The sequence below is a fragment of the Hemicordylus capensis genome, chromosome 1, assembly GCF_027244095.1.
Source record: "Hemicordylus capensis ecotype Gifberg chromosome 1, rHemCap1.1.pri, whole genome shotgun sequence".
NCBI lineage: Eukaryota > Metazoa > Chordata > Lepidosauria > Squamata > Cordylidae > Hemicordylus > Hemicordylus capensis.
Genome location: NC_069657.1, coordinates 261,294,778 through 261,316,865, shown reverse-complemented (window position 1 = coordinate 261,316,865; position 22,088 = coordinate 261,294,778). Strand labels below are relative to the sequence as shown.

General features: G+C 42.8%; 1 protein-coding gene across 19 annotated transcripts in view; it reads left to right on the top strand.

Moving 5' to 3' along the window:
* Nucleotides 1-22,088, top strand: part of PLCB4 (phospholipase C beta 4) — a 280,151-nt gene that overhangs the window by 164,360 nt on the left and 93,703 nt on the right. For 18 of the 19 annotated variants that reach the window (XM_053284717.1, XM_053284727.1, XM_053284735.1 and 15 more), the window contains 4 exons: nt 275-375; nt 4,250-4,330; nt 7,086-7,145; nt 9,966-10,109. In XM_053284717.1, the coding sequence (XP_053140692.1) occupies nt 292-375; nt 4,250-4,330; nt 7,086-7,145; nt 9,966-10,109 (369 nt within the window). In that variant the 5' untranslated portion in view covers nt 275-291. Of the gene's footprint in view, nt 1-274; nt 376-4,249; nt 4,331-5,216; nt 5,332-7,085; nt 7,146-9,965; nt 10,110-22,088 lie in introns of those variants that run through there. The other variant, XM_053284736.1, reaches the window with a different exon arrangement.

The window sequence follows — 22,088 nt, the reverse complement described above, 5'->3', positions numbered from 1 at the left end:
ACTTGGTACTTAAATTGCCATCATTTTCTTGCAAGGAAGTGATGGTGGTAGATTTTGGTTTTAATTTGTAGCCTAACCTGTCTTATTTGAAACATAAATCTGCACATAACTACGTGTTTCTCAAGGATAAACTGTATTGGATAATACATAGTAGCAAGAGAAATTTGAATGAACTGAACACTTTGGTTCTTAGTAGAAGAAGTAATACTCTCACTAGTCTCGCTGCTTTATGTTCCAATGGCCAAACTTTAATGTTGTTTATTTTTTGTTTCAGGTCTTTTAAAAACTATAATGGCAAAACCATATGAATTTAACTGGCAGAAGCCAGTTCCAACCTTTCTACAAGATGGAGCTGTGTTTGATAGATATGAAGAGGTAAGGAACCTTCCTTAAATATTTGGAATTCCAGGAATAATTTCTGGATTATTTCTTCCTGTGAAGACAAGCTATGCATGTCTGCCTCTGATCGCTAGAGTTCTGTGTGTATGAACATAAGAAACTGCCTTAGTATAGCAGGTAGAGAACAGAACGAATGACCCATATTGAGCTAAAACTCCTTAGGAAGAGAGAATCCTACTTACAGATATTCTTCTCATATAATGACAAGGATGGTAATGAGTAGGAGGAGATTACCTGACAAAGCAAGAAGTTTTGAGATGTGGGATATTCCAGCCTGGTTCCACTGTGAGATTTCAGCCAGAATTAACAGTAAGGTAACAGACAGTTTCCCGTAGTGGCAGAAAGGTGCTTCCACCTACTGTTTTCATAGAATTATCACTGTGTGTATATTTGATCATTCTGTTTGGATACCCAACTACTTGTCTTTAATGTTGCATTTCTTTGAAGAAGGTATGTTTTGAAATAGATCAGCAGACCAGCCTCCTATTGGAGTTGATGGATACTTTGAGGTTATTTTCTAAGATTTAATTTTATCTGGTCCTGGAGAAGAACTGCATCTTGAAGAAGTTTTGACTACTGTAATTGATAATATGATTTTAGAATTGCATGTACCACATTAATTGTACTAAAAATTAAACTATTTGAAATAGTCTATTTTATTTATAAGGAGTTGCATTTTTCTATCTGTATTAGAGTTCTTGGGGTAGCTTTGTTTAATGTAATTATCATAAATCTTCACACAGTACTATCCACTCTGACAACTGCTCTCCAAGGTCTCAGGTCTTTCTTTCGGGCTATGTATTCACCAATACATGATGTATTAGAGAAGTACAAACAAGGATAGAAATATTTCTGAATTTCACCCTGAATGTTTGGTACTGAATAAATGGGCCCTAGTTGTGGAGCAGCATGGATGATTTATGTTGCCTACTATCCTTTCTGGTGGGGTTTCTGGATGTTCTAATCTAAAGAATACTGTGCATAGTTGGATCTTGCTGCAGCTTTCCATGGTTGCCAGCCATTCAATCACATGATTTTTTGTTCATTTCCTTTTAGATAAGCTGTGCTCATAAGCGACTGTGCAGATTAAAACACAGCCTTTGTTGTTGTAGTTAGTGGACAGTGCAGCAGTTAAAATTGAAGCGCTGCAAAATGTAACCTCTTTGGGAATTCTCCGGAGAGAAATGTGTATAGGAAAAAGCTCTGGACCACAGTATAATTAATGCCTGAAAAGGCCAGGCCATTTTCATTCTGATCCAAATCAGGGAATGCTCATATAAGAATAACTTTAGAAAGCTGAAAATCAGCTCCAGCAAGAAAAATGTCCAGGATCATTTAATGTAATGTATATATTGTAAAGGTAAAGTGTGCCGTTGCCCCAGGGCACATGGGAAGAAAGATGCCTTATGTGGAAAAGTTGAAATTTCAAGCACTTTTAAAATTTAATTCTGTGATCACCAGTCCTTTTAGGAATAGATTAACTCACACTCTTTTTATCCAAAGTTAGCAGGTAGGCATTGTTCGGTGCTTTAACAAGCTTCACAGGTACAGAATCCCCAGCTGATCTATCAAGCACTCGATAGATTATTTGGAGGCTCTGTTTAACAGGACCGATAACAGACAAACAAAAAATAAGTGCCAATAAATCCCTTTAGTAATATTTTACTTCATTTTCTAATCTCTCAAAATGAAGAAAAGGTATTTTTAACATTAAGGCCTGCCAAGTCAGCTAGAGATCTTATCTCCCATATTCATGGCAGCAGTAAATACACTAACAGGGAATGTATGGCTTGCTTAATTTTCATTATTTGCAAAAGGATTACTTACCACTTAATTGTGTCCCCGCGCCCTGCAAATACTATCCCAAAAACTCAGAGAGAAGTAACTTTGATATTATAAGCAAGTAATACCAAAGTTATTAAATTTGGTATTATATCGCATGGTCCAGTCCACCATGGGTCCAGTGCCCTTACACAAAGGAATCACTATAGCACATAACAGAGCTGTGCCCCCTGTGTCCACACACACACACACCCTGTGCATTTTCAGTCACCATGCTGGACCTTTAGGCAGAATAGGAACTATGTGCATATCTTCCATATTGCCATCCAGTGCTCCCCTCTCCTACTACAGCAAGTTAAAAAAAAAATCTAATTATCTAATCAGAAGAAGAAGGTTGTGGGCACATGTGGAAATAAAATGTAATCATGTTCATTAAAAAAGATATTTTATCCCAGGAGCCTTAAAGGAGGAAGTGATAATAGATTAGCAAAGAAACAAAATCCACAAGAAGTGCCTTATTGCTCTCTAGATCTCTCTTCAGAAGAGAGTTCTGTAGGTACCAAACTGACTTCATGCTAGCCTCACCAACACAACACCGCTATTTGCCCCGCAGCTACAACACCACGTTATATATACAAGGATGGCCAACTTGAGGCTCTCCTGCTGCTGATGTACTATAACTCCCATCATTCCCAGATGCAATTTATTCTGTCTGGTAATGATGGGAATTGTAGTCTAACGATTGCTGGAGAGCCTCAAGTTGATCTCTCACAATCTCTCGCTCTCCCCCCCGCCCCACATGGGTAGCTGAACTGGGGCAAACCATGGTTATATGCTAGTGAAGCTAGCACTGTATCATGGCTTGGTGGTGTAGTTGAATAATTTGACACAGCTTCCTTCCAGGATAACCCCCTTCAGCAACTCATTTCTCTATTCAGGAATGTCCAAGGAGAACGGCTCCAAGGGCCACAAGGTTCACACTAGGATGATGATGATGATGATGATTTTTACATTTATATCCTGCTCTTCCTCCAAGGAGCCCAGAGCGGTGTACTACATACTTGAGTTTCTTTTTCACAACAACCCTGTGAAGTAGGTTAGGCTGAGAGAGAAGTGACTGGCCAGCTAGTCACCCAGCTAGTTTCATGGCTGAATGGGGATTTGAACTCGGGTCTCCCCGGTTCTAGTCCAGCACTCTAACCACTATACCACGCTGGCTCATACAGATTATTCCATGTACCACTGATCTGATCACATCACACAAGGATAGAATTTGGAGTTTTACTTTGGTTATCTTATGTAGAATGTAGATTGCAGTGCACATTTTAGACACATGTTATTTTCTCTGTCCCTCACATGCACCCAAAATGTTACTATAGTGCTAGGGAGTGGTGGAGGTGCTTCCAACTTGAGGGAAATGGCTGGAGCTCATTAGCTAAGAGATGTACTTCTGAAGCTCCTGCAGTGTCGCCTAACTAATTTGTAGCCCTGCTCTTCTAAAGTAGAAAGCTACTTCTCAGGGCTACCTTGCAGGCTTTATAGTTGGGTTAAAGGCAACAACCTGCATACTATTAACTTAAAGCAGAGGGGGCCACATTTTGCCTTTTGACCCTGCCCTCCATGAATTCATCTAATCCCATTTCTGAATATTGTGTAGACATCGTGCACTGGTCAAGTCAGTGTGAGAGTGGAACACCCTTATTCCTTTTGGTTCTGAGAGGCCTCTGAGGCAAGTTGTCTGTCTTTTCTTCCCTCAGTTTCCTGAAGACAAAAGTTCCATCACAGTTGCCATTTGGGGATGGTTGTTGGCACAGTAATAGTTCAGCCACTGTCATAACTGCATCAGCAAAAGTGGAGGATGCTGCTTACACCTGGTGTCTCATGCTCTGAGAATGGCATGTCAAACTGTAGGATTTGCCTGTGGCGGCCGTGATGGTATTTTATGCTGCTAGGCTGACATTCAAAATAATTTGTGTCTGAACTACAAAACTAGTGCACAGGCTAATTTATGTACCTTTTAATTATTTCTTGAACAACTGAATGTTTCGTTTCCCCCCTCTTTCAACAGGAGTCTTTTGTCTTTGAACCAAACTGTCTCTTTAAAGTGGATGAATTTGGCTTTTTTCTAACATGGAAAAGTGAAGGCAAGGTATAATTACAGCTATCTCAAGATCATTACTGACCATCTGTACTGACTACTTACATCCTGGAAGCATGCATATCTATGATAAGGCAGAGTGCTCTCTATTCCATTGCAAGGCACTATTTCTGAATATCAGGGCCTTAATTCAGCAAGGGAGAATGATATTCCCCTCTCAGCTATCACTTGTTTGCTGGATAGATTTGTGAGCACTAATGTGTTCCTAGGAGAAAGAAATGGAGTGTATATTATTATGTATATTATTGTCTTAATATAGCTGGTTCACTACTGGTCTTGAGAATCTGTACTACTGATGTTACCTCCACCTGCCTCTCTCCCCTTCTCTGTTGGTGGTTTGTGTAGTTGTTTCATGACATCATCATGGTACAGCAATACATTTCCCTCCTTCCCATGCATTTGATGCAGAGGCCCACAGAAACCAGAGTTGCTTCTGACAAGTAGTTTCTAAATTTCCCTAGGTTTGCAGCTGTTTCCACATGGCTAACATTTCCCTCTTTAGGATTAGTGAGATAACAGGTTTGTTTGTATGTTTTAACCTGCTTTGTTTTGATGGTGTATTTATTGTATTCATTTATTTATTCATCATATTTTTATACTGCCTGATATGTCTCTAGGCAGTGTACAAAAATTAAAATATTTAAAAGTCACAAATTTAAAATACATGACAATAGAAAAAATAGAATAAAATAATTATTAAAACAAATTTTTAAAATTATTAAAATTAATTCTAATTAAAAGCCTGAGAAAACAGGAGAGTCTTGGGATTCTTCCTGAAAACAAACATAGAAGGAGATGCTCTTATTTCAGCAGGGAGCATATTCCAGAGCCCTGGGGCAGTCACAGAGAAAGCCGGGTCCTGGGTCGCTACCAAAGAAGCTGGTGGCAACCATAACCAGACCTCTCCAGAAGATCGTAACAGGTGGCAGGGGTTATGACAAAGGAGGCGCTCTCTCAAATAGCCTGGACCCAAGTTGTTAAGGGCTTTATAGGTAATAACCAGCACTGTGTATTTCATCTGGAAACATATTGGCAGCTAGTGCAGTTCTTTCAAAATCGGTTATGTGGTCCCTTCGTATTCTCCCAGAGACCAATCTGGCTGCCACATTCTGTAGCAATTTTAGTTTCTAGACTGTGTACAAAGGCGGCCCCATGTATAGCGCATTACAGTAGTCAAGCCTGGAGGTTACCAGCATATTTACCATTATTTTAAGGTCATTCACCTCTAGAAATGGACGTAGCTGACATATCAGCCAAAGCTGATGATAAACGCTCCTGACCACCACCTCAGCCTGAGAAACCAGGGAGAGCTTTGGGTCCAGGAGCACACCCAATCTACGTACCTGATCTTTCAGGGGGAGTGTAACCCCATCCAGAACAGGCAGATCTAAACCATCTCTCGAGTCTTGCCCCCAGCCCCCACCCCCCTGTCAGTACCTCTGTCTTATTTGGATTCAACTTCAGTTTGTTATCCCTCATCCAGCCCATTACTGCCTCCAGGCAGGCAAGGGAAGATATGGGAAGATATGCCATTTCATGATGAAGTCAACATGGAGAATTAGATCTGAGTTTCATCAGCATATTGATAACACCCAGCACCATACCTCCTGATGATCTCTCCCAGCAGTTTCATGTAGATGTTAAAAGGCATTGGAGACAGTATTATTTTTATTATTTTTATTTCTTGTTTACACAGTCAGACAGGTGTTATTGACTGGTTTGTTTTATCCAGACATCGAGTCCTTCCCAAGGACCTGGGATGGCTGGATTTTTTTGTCAGTTGTTATAGATATCGTCACAGAATATAGGCTGTTCCCAGTAAAGTTGCTTTTTGTAATTGGCTGGTGGTGATTTCTGTGGCCCCTATGGTGTTGAGGTGCTCTTCAAGGTCTTTTGGAATTGCACCCAGGGCGCCAGTTACCACTGGGATTATTTTGGTCTTTTTCTGCCACAGCCTTTCAATTTCAATTTGTAGATCTTTGTATTATTATTATTATTATTATTGTTGTTGTTGTTGTTGTTGTTGTTACATTTATATCCCACTCTTCCTCCAAGGAGCCCAGAGCAGTGTACTACATACTTGAGTTTCTTTTTCACAACAACCCTGTGAAGTAGGTTAGGCTGAGAGAGAAGTGACTGGGCCAGAGTCACCCAGCTAGTTTCATGGCTGAATGGGGATTTGAACTCGGGTCTCCCCGGTCCTAGTCCAGCACTCTAACCACTACACCACACTGGCTCTCAGTGTGCCTTGTGGGACTCCACACTTTCATTTCTCATTTAGCAAAACAACAGTCTCCAAGCGAAACCATCTGGAATCTGCCAGAGAGGTAGGAGCAGAACCACTGTAAAACAGCGCCGCCCAATCCCACCTCCCTCAGGCGGTCCAGAAGGATACCATATAATGGTATTGAAAGCCACAGAGAGATCCAAAAGGATCAGCATAGTCACATTCTCTCTGTTGATAACCAGTTGGAGATCATCCATCAGGCCAACCAAGGCAGTCTCAACCTCATAGCCCTCATGAAAGCCAGTTTGAAATGTGTTTTGATATTCAGCATCATCCAAAACTGCCTGGAGCTGAGAGGCCACCACCCCGCTCAATCACCTTGCCCAACCATGGAAGATTATTTAGCCTGCTTAATGTTAGCTGCACTTGCAAATGCTACCCATTGATACATTTCCTCCTTGGATATTTTCTGTATTACATTAAATCTTGGAGCTTATGCTGTTTCTTTTGATGTTCCAGGAAGGGCAAGTTTTAGAATGCTCCTTGATCAACAGTATTCGCTTTGGAGCAGTACCAAAGGTATTTCTGTAATTTATTTTATAGTATTGTTTTAAACAATAGGCGTTGATTTGAAAACCAGTAATGGATCTTTCTTGGTAATAATATCAAAAGCCTCTTAAAGTTGGATGGCTTTCAGTGCCTCAGAGAAAAGACTCTGCAAAAGCTTCAGCTTCTGAAATTGAGCAGATGGCTTAAGGAATATTTTTATATTCTAAAAGCACAGTCCATCCAAAAGCACATACGTAAATCTCTGCCATTGAAATGAATGAGAATTAAAAATGCTTAAAACTTAAGACATTTTATCTGCAGCTTATATCTGGTGGGTTCTTTTTAAATTTTGTTTTAACTAAGTCCTGTTTTCAGTTTTATTGATTTTAAATTGTATCTTTTTTACTAATTTTGTGAGCTGCCCTGAGCAGTAGTACACATTGGAGGGACAGGGTATACAGCTTCAAATAAATCAATGAGAGTGGAAAGTGCTTGCTTGTGGCTCGATTGTGCCCAACCCCCAAAACTGTTTTTTAAATTAAATTTTAGGCATAGCTGTTTCAATTTTTTAAAAGTATGGCTGTTAAAATAAGCATTTAATAATGGCAGTCCGATTCTAATGAAGATGTTGCCATGAGAATGAGCTCGGTTTTCTTGAATCAAAGTTATAAACATGAGGCTTCTTTCTACCTCAAAAGCATGTTGAGACTTGCTTTCCCCAATTTGTTTGTTCAATTCCGATTTTTACAAGGTCTCCCGAAGCAATAGGATAATCTGTTTATCAGACTGATTATATTTTATTAATTCTTGTCACATTACTTTCTTGAAGCTATGGGGGTAATAGCAAGATATACAACAAAAGGAGCTGCAGCCACTTTTGAAACTGGCTGTAATGCTCCATCATTTGGAAACGTTGCTTGTCTTCATAGGCTTATGAGAGGACATATTTGACATGGGCCAAGTCCCAGTAATCAAGGCTGTCCCTAGGAGAGTACAGGGATGGGAGTGAGCAGCATTCCCCCTCAGCCACACACCTCTGCCACCACGTTGCCACTCCCCCGCCCCGAGTATCCAGCAACCCAGCACTAAGCACTTTGATCGCCTCCTTCCTTGTTTCAGTGAAGAGAGAGGTGACCAAACTTCCCAGTGCTGCATGAGCTAGGTACTAAATAAGAGGCACACTTGTGCTCTGATGCCTAATCAGGGCACACATGGCCCTCGAATTTAGTAACCAGCTCACACAAGGTGCTGGGAAATTTGCCTCTCTCCTCCAGCATGAAAGAGGCAACTAGCTCCACACAAGTGGGATATTTAATAAGAGGCCTGCATGCATCCTAATACAGGGCACATGCACACCTCTCTTTTAGTATCCAGCTCCTGTGGCACTAGGAAGTTCACCTCTTTCCTGCAAGGAGAGAGGCCAACTTTCCAGCACCGTGGGATGTGGATACAAATGAGAGGCCTGTGTGCACTCTGATGCCTAATCAGGGTGCGCACAGGCCTCTCATTTAGTATCCAACTCACATGGTGTAGGGAAGTTTGGTCGCCTTTCTCTTCTATTGAAGGAGGAGGGAGGTGATGGAACTCTTTAGCAATACTGGTTAACTTTGTTACTTGTGGGAGTTCTATTCTTCACCTACTACCACAAGTTATGGAACATGAGTAATGAGGCATTAGGGCTATGGGGAAAGAGGGGTTAGGTTCCAAGGTAGAAGGAAGAGTTGGGAAAAGCCTCCAAACTGCTCCAAACTCACTGTGGTGTGTTCTGTGGGTCCCCCCTGTGCTCAGGCATGCCCTCCAAAGGATGAAATGTCCCCCCAAACCATGAAAAATTGGAGAAATAAGTCTGTGGGGTTTTTTCCAGGGAATGAGCCACAAAATGGCTCTTCCTGTATCCTCCTCTCTCCTGAAGACAAAATGGCAATGGGAAGTGACCTCCGTGGTCACTTCCGACCCTCTAGGAACTGCGGATACGTGGGTTTTAACCCATTAGTATCCACGGTTAATGGAAACGGATGTCTTTTAAAATACCAGTTCCGTGAATAATGAGGTTCTCCTGTACACATGTTGGATACTGAGAGGGTAGGGTGGGTGAAGAGCGACAGCTGACGGGGACTACAGGGATAGTTGGGCCCAGCCACAGTTCCTTGTGGAGCACGGGGCTGGGGGTGATTGCCCCGTTTGTCCCGCCCAAAGGACGGGCCTGCCAGTAATCCCATGTAAAAACTGTAACTATGCAGTGTCCATGGCTGTAGGAATTTTTCTCCAGATACACAAAAGATTATGAAAACACAGCACAATAGCATCTGAAAACTAAGGCCCTTGAGAAAGAGAGCTTGCTGCCAATTTGTTCCCAAGATACACTTTTTACCAGTACTGCGACTGGAGTATCTTGCCTACCTGCAGATACAAGCTTTAATCAGGCTCCTTTATGGAACACAGCACCCTGTTGAGCCACTGCACCATTTTGGAAGGCATACACAAAGTGTTGGGAAGCGTAGTGTAGCCTTTCCCAGTGCTTTTCTCCTACAGCTCTTAAGAGAGGACTCTGTCTCTCTTAAAGAGGCCCTCCCAGCACTAAGAAAAGTGCAGTACTGTGTGAAGGTCAGCCAGTAGGAAATGGCTTTCACACTGAAGATATTTTTTGCCCAAGTGGCCCCACCTGAAAAATAGTGAAGATCGCTGCCTTAGTACAATCGGCAGTTGTCTTTAAATGTATTTATTTAGTGCATTCTTATACCACCCCATATACAAATTGCTGACCAGCAGTGCTGTTCAGAAGTAAAGTCTCTTCAAATGTGCACTTGAAGTATTGATGATGCCTAACAAGGTGTTTATTGTGTCTAACAGGATCCAAAAATATTAGCTGCTCTTGAGGCTGTTGGCAAAGCAGAAAATGACCTGGAAGGATGTATAGTGTGTGTCTGCAGTGGCACAGATCTGGTGAACATCAGCTTTACGTACATGGTAGCGGAAAGTGCAGAAGAAGCTAAGGTATCACACAGTTAAACACAACTCCTGGACTTTGCTGCAGTGTTACTCTGTATTATACTCTGCTAAAGGAAAGCAAATGTTGCGCTGAATCATGTTGAACACAGATCTGCTGAAATTAAAAGTGGATAATATAGATTGCACAAAATGAGCTAATTTATCAAATGCGTCAGTGCAGTGCTTCTCAAAGTGTTTGGGTGTTTCCCCATGTGGGAAAACATTTCAATGGCAACTTAGGAAGTGTGTAGATGTGTGATTAAAAAGTTAAATGCCTGTGAGAGATGTTATCTATAAGTCTTCTAAGTAGGACTGCTGGGAGAGTTTTGTTTTAAAATTACTTAAAACCTTTACTGCCATCTGAATAAAACATTTAAAATGAGATTATAATCTTAACTTTCTTTTTTTTAAGGGTATGTTTATATATTTATCCATTGTGCACTATGGAGACTGAGTGGAAAAATAAACAGATGCTTGATGAAGTTTAAAAACAACAACAAACCACTGTTCTCAAAATGCTCAATGTTATGGGTATTTGGATTAATGGCATATGAAACTGTCTAATAGCGAGTCAGACTATTGGTACATCTAGGCCAGGGCTGCACAACCTCGGCCCTCTTGCAGATGTTGGATTCCCATTACCACCCATTACTGGTCACTGTGCCTGGGGATAATGGGTGTTGTTGTCCAAAAGCAGCTGGAGGGCTGGAGTTGTGCAGTGCTGCTCTAGGCCAAGATTACCTACTCCGACTGCAGTGGCTCTCCAGGGCTTTCGGCAAGGGTCCTTCTCGCCCCTTGTACTTGTGAAGATGCCAGGGATTGGACCTGAGATCTTCTGCATGTAGCATAGCTGTACCACTGAGCTGTGGACTTCCTATGTTTGTTTTCTGCATTTATATTTCTTTTATGCTTTCAGATATTCAATTATGCAGTGTTTTCTTTTACTTTTTACGACTGTGTTGGTTTATGTTTTATTTTATGTTGATGATTATGGTCCTTCTTAGGACCATGGGGTGCTATGCAATTATTGCCTGTTTAAAGACATGACTGTGCTAGGTATATTGATGACTCATACGCTTCGATGCTTAGAAGTTCTCATACACACAAGCATTTCAAAGCCCTAACAGGAAGAAGTGCCTGAGGATATTATGTGCTGGACAATGCAGAAAAGTAGCAGATGGCTGCACACCACTGTCAGATAATCCACTTACACAAATTGGTTGCATGGTATTCCTGGGTTGGCATATTCACACTTTCTGACAATGGTCCATTGCATCCTAGATCTTCCTTTCCAATGCAGTCACTTAGCTCAGGGGTTCCCAACATTAGGTCCCAGATGTTGTTGCTTGACTACATCCTCCCCAGTCATGTCAGCCACTGTGGCTCAGAATGGCAGTTGTAGTCCAACATCATACAGGGACCCAGTGTTGGGAACCCTGATGTAGCTTGAAACCCTATCAGTAGGCATCACTATCTGTTTTAGGGGATTAATATCTTTAAAGCATGTTCCTCAGTAATGGTAGTGCTATGGCAGATATATAGTATCCTTCCATGTTTATTGCCAAGAGTACACACAAAGCTTATAGAGCCAGATTGACTTCTAGTGGGAGAGGATACATGTTCTTTGGCTTTCCATGTCATGGCAGAATCATCCCATTAAATGCAAATGTGAGAAGCAGTGCAATTTTATGTAGACACAGCTGTGTCCAAATCAGGGGCGGATTAAGCTTTTTGCTGCCCATAAGCAAAAAGGCTTTTGCTGCCCTTTTACTTTAAACAAAAAAGGTTTGCCTTTTTAAAAATAAGGTAAAAGGGGGAACTTTCTCCTCGCCCACTCCACCCTTTCTGCAGCTGCCACTGCCCATAGAGGGGGCGGCAAAATTTAAGGAGGGGCAAAATTTACTGCTGCTCAAATTTTGCCGCCGTAGGCAAATGCCTACTCTGCCTCTCCGTTAATCCACCACTGGTCCTAATAGCTGTGGGCTGACTGTTAGAATTGTAAAGCATTGCTCTTAGCATTTCAGTAACCTCTTCTGGCCACTAGAGGTATGCTGAGTCACGTTAAAAGGTCTCTCTTGGTCAGTGGAGAATCACTTAGAATTGTTGTTGAAGGCTAGTGCCTGTTTGTATATGTTGTCCAATGGCTCTCTCTCAGTGTGTAATGTTTTAGTTTCTTAATAAATCTTTGTTTTTTCGAACTCAACCTGCTGTCTCTAGATAATCTCTTGGGCTAAACGTCTTTACCACCAGAGCATACTCTTCTGTGTGAGGACTTTAATGTTTCTCCTCACACCCTTCAACACTGACTGCCAGCTCAATTCTAGTTTGGTTATGGGCATCATGGCATATATGTGTATCACTTTATATGGGTAAAAATAATAATCTCAAGAAAATGATACTTCAGGGAGTGCAACCTAAGTGCAAATAGTTCATCAGGGAAAACACATGCTTAACAGCCAAGAGCATTTATAACATCTTCTGAGCTGAGTTTGACTTATTTGCAAAACAACCATTAACTTTTAATAGGCATTCCTCCAAGCCACTGATATTAATGTACTATTACTGCGGTTTGCTTAATATACTTTATGCCGCAGATGTGCTTGAAGTTGTGAAGTAGAATGCTTCTGCATTTCTGCTCTTTTAAAAAGATTGCTATATAGTAAGGAATACTTTTTCATTGCAAACAACATTAGTCTTTTAAATTATTCTCATTGGATGTCGGAGGATTTTTATTTTAGGGGTCACTAGCTGCAGGCATTTAGGGATTTAGGCATAAGGGATTTAGGCATTAGTTGCACTTTCCTTTTTTGTTGCCTTGTTCCGGTAGTCTCTGTTCTAGATGGATGTCCATGTTTAGACAAAACCTATTAAAATTGTTATCATAATAGTCCAGCTGACTATTGCTTTATTATCTGTGGTCTCATGCTCAGCCCCAGTGGACACAGAGACAGGTGCCTAGAGCAACCGTCTCCTGGGGGAATCCCCCAATGCATTACACATGTTGTGCAGTGCATTGTGGGATATCCGGAGGCCGGGATGCATTGTCCCAACCTCTTGAGCTCCACGCTGCAGGATGCAGCACAGATCATCCGGGAGCATGGTCTGCGCTCAAAGCAGGAGTCTAGCGCTTGTCTGGGGGGAAATTGAGTACAATCAGCCTTCTCTCCCCCCCCCGCCCATTGCCCCACCCACCCAGTCATGTAAACGACCTCATAATCTCTTAATTAAATTCTTCTAACTAAACTATTCTAACTAAAAGAATAGTTAGACCTGACCATTTAAGGAACACTATATAATATATTGAGGCAGAAAGGCTTGAAATCAAGGGATTGCATAATACAGGGATTAAGGTTTAATAATAACCTTGACTTGAAAACAAGTCAAGGCAGTTCCTTAACGCTGCTCCAGTAGTTAAACTCAAATGGAGAACACAAATGAGGGCAAGGTCACAGAAGATTTTCGTCTGGGTTTATTATATTGAGCACGTAGCAAACTTTTGTGACATTCATTTAAAGCAGGTGTGTAAGGTACTGAGTTAATGCATCTTGAAGCCTTACTTATCTTCCATATTGATGTGAAAGGTGAAGTTAAGGGCTCAGATACCCACACTGTTTAGCACTGTGCAGGACAAACTGTTATCAAGCTAGCAATGAAGGCAAAGAATGAAAACAACATTTCACTGCCTTTTTCCAGACTGCCCCCTAGAATTGCTAATCTGCTCTCTACAACCTACCTTTTCCCCCTACCTAGCCCTGAGACTTGTCATATTAGACAGAATGGGTCCTCATTTGAACCACCGATTTTTACACCTGGGCAAACTAGCTCTGTCTTTACTTGCTTTCCTCTCTCCATGTCTGTGGCTCACAGTGGTCTCCTGCTGCCTAATGATTTGGCAATTATAAAAATCATATCAATTTTAAAAATCACATATCTTCTTTTGTGGGCCAAGATACCATACATGCAGTGTCAGTCTTTAAAAATTAATGAGGAAGGCAATGGACATCCCATACATGTAATTGTAAAACTGTTCTACACCCTTGGTTGTCTAAGGGTGTAGAGAAAGTACAGTGTACAGCTAAAGTACATCAGTGCCTTGGTGTGTCAGTTTGAGTGATTGCAGCAGCAGCAACAGTAGTTGCTATTTAATATGGCATCAACATTCATAGCATTTTACAAAGTTAACATGCCTTAAGGTGTTCACAGTGTAATTTAGATTGAAGTGTGGGAGTACACGATAGAGGGAGGGGGAGCGAGGAAGAAGCCAGGGGTGGGAGTACTGGTGATGTTGCTCTGAAAGCAGATATTACTACTGTAGCTCTGGTAGAAATGATAGTTGTATGATGCCAACAGGGTGGATATATTTAAACCACCAAGAGAAAAACCTGACTGAAATCAAGTTTCCCAGTGATATTTCTTAAACAACAGTGTAAATCTGATCACTAAAACATGTGAATTTGCACCCAGCAGAACATTTACAGCATCTAGGAGCCTATGCTTTCTGGAATTTTGTAGATAACTTTACTTTTGCTAATTTGGAACATAGTAGATAATGAAGCTGTTCACACGAGCGGTCCTACCCAGGCTTGCATAGCCCTACACGGGTATGGCTGCTTGTGTGGAGCCCTGGGATTGCGCCTGACCCCAGAGCTGCCCCACCAGATAGCCTGAGTTTCCCCCCCAGGCTATTACCAAGGTAGAAGGGTGCGAGCGTGCTCTTCCACCCTGGCTGTATGTCTGCTAAGGTTGCCTGCAGTCCGAGCTGACACGGGGCCGAGCGGCTAGAGTGCCCAGCTGAGGGAAAATCCCCCAATGCACTGCGCTCCTCGCACGGGGCATTGTGGGGTTTCTGGAGGCTGGTCTGCATTTCCCTGGCCTCCAGAACGCCACGCTTCTCTTTGCAGCGGCGACCGTGTTCGCAGCTGAGCAGCGCAGCAAGAGGATTGCCATGGTCACATGGGGGAAGATAGGTATAATCCTGCCTTTCCCCCAGCCCTCACTAGCCACCAGGGGTTTTGGTTGTGTGGATGACCTTATTACCTGGCTTTTGTTATGTAATAGATACCTTTACCTGTGTCAGGCTGCCCAGCATCTCCTTGTTGCACTGCTTACACTTGACACATTTCCTTTTTCTACAGAGGAAAGGAATTTCTTCATACTGTTTCCAGGTAGGATCTTGCTGATGCTCAGGATCCATGGCAGGTTTTTTTGAGGGCAAAGAGGCTATTCCCATGATCAGGAGAAATCGGGCTAGGGGAGAAATTGGTTCTCCTGACTGTGAGAACTACCTGGCTTGCAGGTGAGCCCGGTAGCCTCCAGGCAGTTAACCCTCCCCTTAAACCCGGTTTTTAAGATCACTGCTCCGTGATGTGGCTACTTATGAGTAGACCCCCGACCAGGAGGCTCAAAAGCAGGTCTCTCCAGCATGCCCTGCACACCCCCGAACTCCCCGGCCGGCTCTGTGACAGAGCCAGCAGTCATGTGGGCGGCCATTGTGGCCACCCAGAGCGCATCTGTGGGCTAAGCCCGCTCTCCCCACATATCCCCTAGAGGCTCTTCACACTAATCGTGTGAAGAGCCTCAAAGTGTGGAAGTGTATAGGAAGCAGTGCACTGTCTTGCTTTCCACTGTTTCTTTCTACTCAGTCTCCTTTTCTGTGTTGTCTCTCTGTCTTAACTAACTCCTCTGCCTTGGCCCAGCCCCACCACAAAGAACCTGTCCTTCCACATGTGACTTTAGTCTGTTAAATTTACAGAAGCCAGAACATAAGGAACAGGGCTGGTAGTTACTGAGCAGTGTCACGTAGACTAGGAGGCTGTTCACACGCACAGCCTAGCCCAAGCTAGAGCAATGCAGACTGGGCTAGGCTGAGTGTGTGAAGCGCTGGGATTGCGCCCAATCCTGGCACTGCACCATGCCCGGGTTTTAACCCGGTGTTTAGCTGAGGTTAAGCAAACCTCGGCCGGCAGTCATCTGGGCAAGCACCACTGGGTTAAACGGCTTCCCCGCAGCCCACCACCATTTTCCGGCAGTGAGGCGGGGTGGGGAGGAGTGGCTGCACCATTAATTTTAGCCATTTTACCTTTTAAAAATGAGATGGTTAGTATGTTGTTTACATTTTTAAAATCAAAAAGTTTAAATCAGTTTTTTTAGCAAAACACTAAATGAATCTTTATATATAAAAACATTTTTTATTTACCTTGAATGCTATCCACTCTATGTTCCCCACATAATTGTGTAGCCATGGAGAGTGGAAAACATTTCAGTTACAAATGATTTTGTGAACTGACTCTGTATTCTGTGCAGTTCACTGTTTCAACACTAATAAAGCTGTATTCATCTTGGGTAGATAATTGTGTGGCAACTTAACCCCTCTTACGTATTCCTTGTGACCAAAGCATTGGTGGGATGCTGCTGTGGATGAAAGCTAGCTTTCAGTGGTAATCTCTTTTCAGGTTGTTCTTATTTTCCAGCTTTTCTAGAGGGGAGAGGCAGAAATAATGAGGTTTTCCTCATATTGTATGAAGACAATCACGGTATATTAATAGTCTGATCTTGAGATGATGCATTGTACTGGGGTTTTGGAGGGAACAGGAAGCATGGGTCGAAGTGTTAAGAGACAGCTGATCCTGTTTGTTGGCAACGCCACATTCTACTTTTGTGACCCTGAAATTACATTGCGTATTAGGAGGAATACAAGCAATACTGGCATGCATTGCTCCAAAAACGAGTTCATCTGGGTCTGCATATGTTTCCTGCAGATATTGTACTAAATAATTGGCTGAAAGCACTCAATCTTTTTGCGTTGGTTTTATTCCAAGGTTAGGCTAGAGGAAAAGCAACATGAACAAAATGAAAATTCAAAAAGAAAAGACAGAGAAGCTATTCTCACGATCAGCAGAAACTGGGTTATGGGAGCCCAGCCCAGTTTCTGCAGCTCGTGAGAACCTCTGGGAGCCGCGCAGCTCCTGGTGGGTGGCGTGGCAGCTAGCCCTCTTAGGTAGCCTAGTGCTTAACCCAGCTTTTGGGTCCGAGTGTGCCCAAACAACGGATTAACAGGCTGGGTGTCTGCCGTGGCTGCTTGCAGCCATGACAAACATACTCAGGGAGGGGGCTCTCAGTGATAATGCATTCCAATAATGCACTCACGTGGAGCATTATTGGGGCTCCAGGGGGCATGGTGCTGCATGGCAGCGCTTCCCTTCACCTGACCCCTGGAGCTGCTGGGCGAGGCGCGGGCGGATGGCTAGAGAGCCCTCACTCACCTGTGCCGCTGATCCACCCACCCAGAGCCCCAAGTGTGATCATCTGTGGGGACACAAGTGCTTTCGGGCTTCCTCCCCGCAAAAGAGAGTAGCCCTTCTCATTTGATTGTGAGAAGGGCTTCAGTGTCTGTTTAAAGCCAGATTACTGATGGTGGGGGTGGGTGGTAGTTCTTGCTACAAGCTGCCAACAGACCTAATTACGGACCTAATTACAGGTGAAAGACCTAATTACAACATGACACCTTATAGCTGCCTAAGGTAGCTTCCTTGGACCTTTTTACACATGCGCGCGCGCGCGCACACACACACACACACACACACACACACACACACACACTTGTTTATATAAGCCAACCATTTAGATATAATTCTCTGTTCATTTAGAAAAGAAGCATGGCAGTAGACATGAAGTGGCCAGCCTCTTACTTCCCAAATAATCCTTTTACACAGGATTGTGCCCCATTTCCCCCCATTTCATTGTTCTCTGAATCAATAGGGTTATAAAACGGTTTCAAAACAGAGCTTATTTGTGCTCTGCTTATATCTTTTTCAAATTTCTGCTTATATCTCCTTAGCAGTGTGGTATGCTGTACTTCTGCTGACACCTGGTGGCTTTCCTATAAAACAAATCTTAAGTTTTTCAATCAAGGGGGTCTCCTTGGGTGCTTTGTACAGTTTTTCTCTCTTAGACGAAACAATAAAATGTGGCACTTTCATAGGAAGCTGCCTTCTACTACCATTGGTCCATCTAGCTCAGTGTTGTCTACATAGACTGGCAGCAGCTTCTCCAAGGCAGGAGTCTCTCTCAGCCCTCTCTTAGCGATGCCAGGGAGGGAACTTGGAATCTTCTGCATGCAAGCCTGCAGATGCTCTTCCCAGAGCAGCTCCACCTCCTAAGGGGAATAACTTACAGTGCTCACACCTGTAGTCCCCATTCAAATGCAAACCAGGACCATGCTTGCTACCCCAAGCCCAGCTCTCTTCCTTCAGAGTTCAAGGCTGTTTTGTAAGAACTCTGTTTTGTAGATAAATCGAGACACAGCGTAATACTGTGCTGAGCTAGTTCGTCAGGTCATCTCATTTTGTTTTTGTTAAACAAAAGATAACATTTTCTGTGCATGTCTCTGAAAGTGTTTTAGTGCCTGATACGTGTATGGTTTCCAGGAAAAACTCTCCTAATAAACGTGGAATAGACAATAACAGAAAAACAGGCTTATGCAATGTGATCCCACATTTTAAAGTGCTATTTAAATACACTGAACTGGTATGAAGACCAGCAGCAACTAAAACACAACAAGGTTGTTTCCACTAGAAACAAGAAGGGGTTGGCTGTTTTAGCTTGCTTTGGGTAAATGGAAAATAAAGAATTATTATGGCCTCCAAGGCAAGTAACTCTTGGGGCCATTTGTACAACCTTATTAGAATGGAGAGAAACTCTCAGCTAACTGGCAGTGGGGGTCCTGGCAAAGGCCTATTGACAGATCTGACAACTTGTTTTTGAGTTGCAGAGTTAATCTATAATTTGCTTCAAACACTCTCATCATAAAGATGTCTGCTGGCAAATAAATGATTTCAACTAGTGAAGTTTCAGAGGTTTCATAAATGCAATAGTTTGCTCCTCCCAAGCCCATTATGAACTGAGCCCATAACTCCACTGAACTTTGGACCAGGCTTACACAATAGGCATGTTTCCATCCAGCTCTATTTGCCCCTGACTAGCAGTGTTAGAGGCCTGGACCAGTGTTCTGGACCTTAAGGTCTGGTCAGTGTTCTCTCTAATTTTTTTTCATCTGTGTGTGGAATGAGTTTTGCTCTTGGTGGCAGTATCAAGGCAGTGTGTGTGCACATGCATTTAGAGTGAGACCCTCCTGATTCAACCTGAGCGGGATATAAAATTAACTGAGCAAATGTTAAAAAACATGAGAGCGCACGCACATGTGCATGCCTTGGAGAGAACACTGGTTTGCACATGTGCACTAACTATAGCTCCTCTCTGTTTTGCAAAGCAAGTAAACGTGGACACGACCATTGTAAGCTGGGTACATTAGAACTATAGGCTCTAATGCCCCTTAGTTCAATACATTGGAAAGCCTGTGGAGAAGAAAAAGCTGGAAGGGATCTCCTTTGGGTGTAGCAATATTCTGATTCCTCCCCCCCCCCCCAGATAACTCAGGGGAAATAGAGCTAATTATGTGGCGAGCTGGGATTGAAGGAGAGTGAAACTCACCTATTTCTAGGCACACTTTCTAGCAAGTATATTTAGGACTGCAATGCAGGTGGAAAGCTTGATATAGATAAGCTGGTTGCACGTTACTGTCCTGCAATTACTGTAGTAATGTTAATGATCCTTTAATTTATATAAATGGCCCTGCAGTTCACACCATTATATCTAAGATGGATATTGGTCAGAAAGGCTCTGTTTTCATGCTGTTCTGGCAACTTACCATTAGGCTGCCAAGATTGCTACTGAATGTAAATTTTATTTCATAGAATCCTCAAATTCATGCTCTACAAATTTGGAAATTCTGTTTATACAGGTTGAGTATCCCTTATCCAAACTGCTTGGGACCAGAAGTGTTCCGGATTTCGGACTTTTCCAGATTTTGGAATATTTGCATACTGTAATGAGATATCTTGGGCATGGGATCCAAGTCTAAACATGAAAGGTTACTGTACACTATATATTTTTTTAGGTTTTATTTAAAGTATAAAAACAAATAAGCATTGAATTTACAATAACTACAGGTAGCTGTAAATGTAATTAAAACTAATTGCGAGAAAATTTTCAACGCAATAATGTTGCTGGTCATGTTAGACTCAAACATGGCATTTTAGGTGGAGATGAAATTCAGATTTCATGTGAAAATAATGTTTTGTACTTACTAAAAAAAGCCGTGGTGGTTTCTGGATTTTGGAACATTCTGGATTTCGGATGTCCGGATTAGGGATACTCAACCTGTAGAACAGGCCTGCACAACATAAGGCCCAGGGGCCAGATCTGGCCCGCAGGAACGTTTTTGCTGGCCCCAAGGTAGGAGTATCCTGCAGTAGGAACCATTAACAGCAGGATCCATGAGAGCTCAAGGACTGCATGCCTAGAATTGAAGCTTTAAATCAACTGTGATTGAGGAAGAGGAGGAGATGACTTGATATTTATTTGGGGCTGGGATTCACTCCAGGTGCCCCACTGACTGAGCAGGGATAGGGCCTTTTTTATGGGCACTCTCCTTGGTTAAACGTGTGGGTCCTTTGACAAGGGGGAAGATCCATAAGTAACTAATAGTTGTTTCCATTAATGTTTTTAATAATTTTAAGGTCATTATGCACTGAAAATTGACCTCGGCCCCTGCAAGCCAAGTCGTCGTTGGTTCTGGCCCACTGGGGCATTTGAGTTGTGTGCCCCTGCTGTAGAAGTAATACAAATGGGAACTACTGTACAATCAACAGACTTGTCTCATTGATGCTGTTGTGTCACCAGAAAAGACATCTTAATTACTTCCTGGAGAGGAAAAATAGAAAGCAAGAGAACAAAAATTAGGAGGGTAAGAGTTCTAGGCTCAAGAGCTCCCAAATACTTTGTCTGCTTCCCTTGTAGACTGTGCACTTTAATTCTAAAATTGATACTCTTAAATATTCAGCATAGATAATATGCTACTTCCGTTAGGCTAAAATTGCCAACAGTAAACAACATAGGTTCATTTTTGTATAGGCTATTAAGAGTTCAATAAATAAATTAGGAGCTGCGGGTCATGACTGGTCGCCATGGCTCAAGCATGTATGTGGTGGCAAAACCTTGTTTATAATAGCCAACCAATGAGCGAGTACATTGGCCTTTCACACTTTTTGCAGAAAAAATATAGTGCAAAGAGCAGAAACTGTTTGTTTTTAAAGCAAACTACTCCTTACTAGGAAACCACCTTCTGTTACCAATATGAAGTTTTGGTTTTGGCTACCAAATCTTACCATGTTCTTTTTCAGGTAGAATTAAAGCCAAAATAAGAAAACGTAGTGAGGTTACTTAAATCTAAATGAAGGTCACTGAGACCATTCACAAAATCAAAAACTGTGTTTTACCTGGGTTTGGAAGCTGTGTATGTTCCCACTTTTCATTTGTATGGAAGCAGGGTAAGAGTAAAACCTGGGTAGAAGCAAGGTAGGAAAAGCTACTCTCCTCCTCCTCCTCCTCCTCCTCCTCCTCGACCTCTTCCTCTTCCTGCTGCCTCTGTAGAGTCTGCACAGGACTCCAGCACCAAGAGGTGGATCCGTTTCTGCCTCCTCGTGTGTGTGTGTTTCTGCATAGAAAAGAGTCCTGTGCAGAAACTTTCCAGTGGCAGCAGAGGGAGGAGGAAGGCGGCAGCAGCATGCTGAGGGGAAAAGCAGCATGCTGAGCAGAAAGAAGCAAGCTCCCCGTCACTCTGGTAATCCCCGCCACCTCCCCTCCTTCCCACAGCCCAGTGGCACACTTGACTGGAGGTTTCCATGCCGAAACACACACACACACACACACACACACACGGGGAGGGGAGCAGAAGCAGATCTACTTTTTGGTGCTGGCCAGAGGCACTCTTACCCCTGGAGTTCCGGGTTGAAGTCCAGGGCCTCCACAGCCCCTGGGGGGGCCAAAATCCTCTTTAGTCTGTCTTAGGTGGTGTGGTTGCACAACCGAGCATGATGAGGCTTAATTTGCCGGGTCGGGGGGTTGCTACAAAGGCCTATAGGTCCA